At 47.1% G+C, this 6000-nt stretch overlaps 1 protein-coding gene across 3 annotated transcripts in view; it reads left to right on the forward strand.

The window, feature by feature from the left end:
* Positions 1 to 3507, forward strand: part of CHD7 (chromodomain helicase DNA binding protein 7) — a 179188-nt gene extending 175681 nt beyond the window's left edge. For all 3 annotated transcript variants that reach the window (XM_059043515.2, XM_059043523.2, XM_067017044.1), the window contains one exon: positions 1493 to 3507. In XM_059043515.2, the coding sequence (XP_058899498.1) occupies positions 1493 to 2437 (945 nt within the window). In that variant the 3' untranslated portion in view covers positions 2438 to 3507. The remainder of the gene's footprint in view (positions 1 to 1492) is intronic.
* Positions 3508 to 6000: the final 2493 nt, after the last annotated feature.

Raw genomic sequence — 6000 nt, forward strand, 5'->3', positions numbered from 1 at the left:
GTATCTATACAAAACTGTTTTCCTGAATTTTTCTTTATTTTCTGTGGGCCATTCATTATTCAGTGGTAACTTATTCTTGGCTTAAAAGAGTTGACATAGGGCTTCCCTGGTGGCGCAGTGGTTGAGAGTCCGCCTGCCGATGCAGGGGACGCAGGTTCGTGCCCCGGTCAGGGAAGATCCCACGTGCCGCGGGGCAGCTGGGCCCGTGGGCCATGGCCGCTGCGCCTGCGCGTCCGGAGCCTGTGCTCCACAATGGGAGAGGCCACAGCAGTGAGAGGCCCGCATACCACAAAAAAAAAAAAGAGTTGACATAATGCATCATTTTCATATGTCATTAATACGTCATTATTCCTTGTATCAATATGTCATTAATCCACCAGGGTGGGTTAATTTGACAGCTGTGATTTAAAGGGTTTGTACAGAAATATACATTCACAGCCTCAGAGGCAGACTTGCTCCAGGTAAACATGGTTAACAGCATCTGTGGAATGGAATTTATGGTGGTTGAGATCCCTAAGATTAACTGTGATTTCTGATTTTAAAATAAACAAATGAAAAAAATAAAGCAATTCTGCCTAAGCATTAATTTCACTGTTTCTTTTTAAAATTAATTTGTTTAAACATCTTGATTTCTTTTTGTTTGTCTGTTTAAAGTAACAGTAAAAGTGCTTATTTTTCTTTCGGTATACAGTGCTGTCAGTCTTCACACATGGATGGTTTCTTGAACGGCCACCTTAATCCAGAATACAGACAGTTCTGTGACTCGCCCAGATTCCTTTGTATTATTCTCTGTCCCCACCCCTAGCCCAGGGCAACCGCTCTCTGATCTGTTCTCCATCCCTAGAGGTTTTGTCTTTTTGAGGATGTCACCTAAACAGAAGCATAAATTACGTGCTGCCCTTTTTGAGGCGGCTTCCTTCACTCATCCAAGTGGTTACACGTGTCACAAGTTTCGCTGCCGCCGATCAGGCTCGTGTGTGTGTGTGTGTGTGTGTGTGTGTGTGTGTGTGTGTGTGTGTGTGTTTACCCATCACCCGTGGAAGGACATCTGGGCCGTTTTCAGACCTTGACAATTATGAGTAGAACTGCTATAAACATTCATGTATAGGTGTTTGTGTGAACATGAGTTTTTGTTTCTCCAGGGTAGATACTAAAATATAACTTTAATTAAGTTTTCCATAGTTTTCAGCTTCTTTCTGATGTGCTATTTCTCGAGTTAGCTATGGATGCAGATACCTTGACATTTACCTCACCGATAGAGTAGCCTTTAACATTTTGTTCTGCGATTCAGCATAATTCGGTGAGCTATGTAATGCTAAAAAAGAGAAGTTTTGCTTTCCGAGGTCTGATCCTCGAGCTTTTAGAATGGAAATAATTGCTTGTGTATTTCCGTTCCGAATGTCAGTGTTCGGTCCATCACAAAGGCCCGCGTGGAGATGAGGTTTGCTTCCGCAGCTTTGATGGCCCCTGTTTGCCTCTCCCATCCTTTCAGGGTTTCGTTCCTGAGTCGATGTTTGACCGTCTTCTCACTGGACCCGTGGTGCGGGGTGAAGGGGCGAGCCGGCGGGGACGGAGGCCCAAAAGTGAAATCGCCCGCGCCGCCGCCGCCGCCGTGGCCTCCACGTCGGGCATCAACCCCCTGCTGGTGAACAGCCTGTTCGCTGGGATGGACCTGACGAGCCTGCAGAGCCTCCAGAACCTCCAGTCTCTGCAGCTGGCCGGCCTCATGGGCTTCCCTCCGGGACTGGCCACGGCCACGGCCGCCGCGGCCGCGGGAGGCGACGCCAAGAACCCGGCCGCCGTGCTGCCCCTGGTGCTGCCGGGCGTGGCCGGCCTGCCCAGCATGTTCGGGCTGGGCGGGCTGCTCAACACCCCGCTGTCCGCCGCCGCCGCCGCCGCCGCGGCCGCCGCCGCCGGCAACACCACGGCCGCAGCCGGCCCCGCGGAGCCGGAAGACGGCGCGTGCAAAGCGGAGGAGAAGGGCAACGAGAACGAGGACGAGAACAAGGACTCGGAGAAAAGCGCAGACGCCGTTCCGGGCCCGGACTCCGCGAATGGATCTGTTGGTGCTGCTACTGCCCCGGCCGGCCTGCCCTCCAGCCCGCTCGCCTTCAACCCCTTCCTCCTGTCCACCATGGCCCCGGGCCTCTTCTACCCGTCCATGTTTCTACCTCCGGGACTGGGGGGATTGACGCTGCCCGGCTTCCCCGCCTTGGCGGGGCTGCAGAACGCCGTGGGCTCCGGTGACGACAAGGCTCCCGACAAGGCCGAGGGGGGCGCCTTTCAGGAAGACGAGACCCTCGAGGGCAGCGACGCCGAGGAGAGCCTGGACAAGACGGCGGAGTCCTCCGTCTTAGAAGACGAGATAGCACAGGGCGAAGAGCTAGACTCACTCGACGGGGGGGACGAAATAGAACACAATGAAAATGATGGATAACCAGTACCAGTTTCAGTTAAAGTGTTTAAAACTTTTGACAAGTGGTAGTCCTACTGTTTACACTCACAGTTAATGTTCATACCTAGTTTTATAAGCTGTTCTGTAACATAGTGTAGCAAAAGAAAAAAAGTCCAAGTCATGTTATACAGGTGTGTCAAAAGGTATCTCGGTCATTAAGTATTGTGCAGTGCATTATTTATTATCCCTAGGAGAGATGAAATTTGAGAGATGATCATGTCTTTTTAAGGAAACTTACATAATGCTCTGCTTTTTTGTTTTTTTGTTTTCCTTTTCCTTTTCTTTTGGTACCATTGGTATTATAATAAAGAGCAATTTGTAACCAAGTGGCACGAATGGAAGGAAGTGCTGCTCAAAGGAAGTATGAAGTTATATATTTAATTTTTTAATTTTAATTTTTTTTGCTGTGAAGGTCAAGATGAAATTTACCATACATATCACCCTTGCTCATTTGTTTCCCTTTTTGACTACACGGGGGTTCCCACACTCGCGCATCACACACATCCATACACTCTGACAATCTCCACCTTGTGTGAACGTCTCTGTCCCGAGGCGCAGCAATAATAAGGCAGCTGTTGAATGTGAAGGGTCCCTTTGGAAATTAACCTACTGGGAGGGTTCTTGCCAGACAGAACTGCAGTTCCATTGTCTCGTGGTCTTGTAATGCACTGGTATAAACAAAATAAATAGATGAATAAATAAAGAGTGAGAGAAGAGAGAATCAGGTACCTTTTTTAAATTAAAGGACTTTGTTACTTTAGCCACAAGCTAAAACAGCATTACCTCAGCTCTAAACTAGCCTTGAAGTTTACAGACATGACTTTGTAAATGTATTGTTTTTCTTTGTTGTGATGTCCTTTTATTTTTTTTTTTCCTTTGAAAACTGCTATCATGTAAGATAAAATGTAAATTGCTGCCAACTGTAGTAATGATGCTTTTAATAAAAGTGACCCATGATATGCAGAGATGTAATTATAGAATGTAGTAGGGTAGGGGAACTGGTTTCACTCTATTTTTTTGTATTCGCAATAGATGCAAATACAGCATTCTGGCCTTTGTACAGTTTCTTGATATATCCTCCTATACCAGATTAGCTGCTGGTAATAACGCTAAACTGATTGTCTTCCGACTAGACTGGAAGAAAAACCTCACATCACCTTGACATAATTCCACTCCATGTATCTCAACAGCACCACACGCAGAAACCTCCCATTACTCCCTCAAAAGGGCATCCGAGGCTGAGACTACTTAAAAAACGTGTGCAGCGTCTGATAATGTGGTACACCGAGGAACAAAAGGTCAAAAGAAAAATGAGGCTTTAATAGGCACAATATCTGGGTCATTTATCCTCGGTTAATGGGTAGAAAAACACAATGCCGTGGTGTCAGCAAGGGACGCAAAGCCACTCTGGTGTCCTGAGGGAGGACCCGGGCTCGGTGCCAGCGCCACGGAGCCCCACATGGAACGAGCAGGGACCCACTGCGGCAAGCGCAGGCGGGCGCGAGCGCGAGCACGCACACGCACACGCACTTGCGCGATGCAGGTACGCGCACGTACGCGCAGGCGCGGGCTGGGAGCCGCTGGTTCGTGCACGGCTTTACGACCTCTGATGTTTGAGGTAAAGTAGAATTTGAGATGCTCTGTTTTCACCTTGTAATGTCACCTGACCAAACACAAAGCCCCATGTCCCTGCAGTTAAAAAGGAGAAGAGGGGGTGGGGGTGGTCCGCGGTGGCTCCCTGCACACCGCCCCCGGGACGCGCCCAACCCGTCCCCCGCCCGACGTGGCACAAGACAAGCTGTCCGAGTCCCGTTTAGATAATGAGGTTCCGTGAATTCACATCGCAAGGTGAAAATACACCCATGATGATTCTGGAAAAGGAGCTCCGTGAAGCCTCCACCTTAGACGCCCCGTGGTGGCTTCACCTGTCACGTCACCGTGACTCTTCTTACCTGAAAGTGAGCGCCTGGGTAGTGCGCGGGCAGGAAAGTGCCTTTTGTAAATCAAGTATACTTCAGTAAAAACAGTAATAAAATTAAATTTAAAAAGAATTTTTTTAAAAGAATAGCTTCGGGAACAGAATTCTTCAAACGTGGAAAATAAGACTAAACTTCCACAAAATATAAAGAACTTAAATATTTAAATAACTGACTTTTTAAGCCTTAACATAGGACCTTAGGTAGGGAGAATATGTTTCATAAAGTGAGTCTTAAAGGGGCTTCTTCTGAAATTCCTTATAGCGTTGGAAGGTTTCCTATGACCTGTAAATAGAGCACACGATGTGACTCTGTCCCTGTTAAAGGAAGATGCTGAGAACAATGACGACCTTCAAAGCAGAGGCATCAACTGCTTGTGGCCAGAAGGAACCCTGGCATGATAGGTAGGTCAGCCGGCGGCCCTGAGTCATCTGGGATTTACCTGTGAAGGTGGCCTTGAAGTCATGCAAGTTTCCAAACGCAAAAAATGCGGTTTGTTTTTTTTTTCGAATGGAATTAATTCTCGACGTGAGATCTTGAATTTGCCTAAGTAAGAAATATTTTAAATTCAGTCTGATCCTTCATAACCGGTGTTTGTCACGTGCTTGTATAAATTAAACACTGAGGTGCTCAGTGCTTTCCATGGCGTTGCTGTTTCACTGTCACTTCTCTTCTGTGAGGGAAGTGCTGCTTTCCAGGAGGAAACGGAGACTTGGAGACTTCAAGTAACTGGCTAGCAGTAAGTACAGGAGCTGGATCTGAACCCAGGCAGTCTAACATTAGAGCTTCCTTACAGTTTCCTGAAATACTGCACTCTGGTCTCTGAGATAAAATAGTTATTTAGTGATGATTTGAAGTGTATAGGGCTTTTGTATTTTTACGTTTCCTCCCCTTACCCCTCCATAAGGGACCTTAAATCTCAGATTGGGAGCTAAGAGGCAGTCTGTATGAAGCAGAACCTGGAAGAGCGTGAGCTCTGACTAGGCAAGCTTGAGTCCCAGTTACCTCATTTAAATTTGGATTTATCTTGCCCCGTGAATGTTTCTGTTTTATGAAGAAGTCAAGTCTTTGGAAAAGATTAACTTAAGCCTCAGAGCTAGCAAATTGCAAACCTGGTATTTCAACTCAGATTGTTCTAACTTCTGAGGTATTTCAAGCCTAGGCACTTAACCACTGCTCTGGGGTGATTAATATTCATCAACAAACATTTACTGGGTGCTATGTGCTAGGTACTGTTTTAGTGGCAAGAATATAGCAAAAGCCAAAAATAGACTAGGGCCCTGCTGTCGCTGGGCTTATATAGCTAATAGGAAGAGACAGGTGATACACAGATACAAATAACAATTTTGGTAGATGGAGGAATACTATTAAATAAGTTGATGGGGTGGTCAGGCAGGAGCTCTCTGTGGAGGGACAAACTCTGCTTACACCTGACTGACGAGAAGCAGTGGCCAGACAAAGCTGGTTGGAGAATGTTCCAGGCAAATGGAATAGTCAGTGCAAAGGTCCTGTGTTGACAGTGAGCTTGGAAGAAGCAGGGGCAGGGAGCCTGTTTGCCTAGAAGATTTG

Source organism: Kogia breviceps, chromosome 17 (genome assembly GCF_026419965.1).
Source record: "Kogia breviceps isolate mKogBre1 chromosome 17, mKogBre1 haplotype 1, whole genome shotgun sequence".
NCBI classification, from domain to species: domain Eukaryota; kingdom Metazoa; phylum Chordata; class Mammalia; order Artiodactyla; family Physeteridae; genus Kogia; species Kogia breviceps.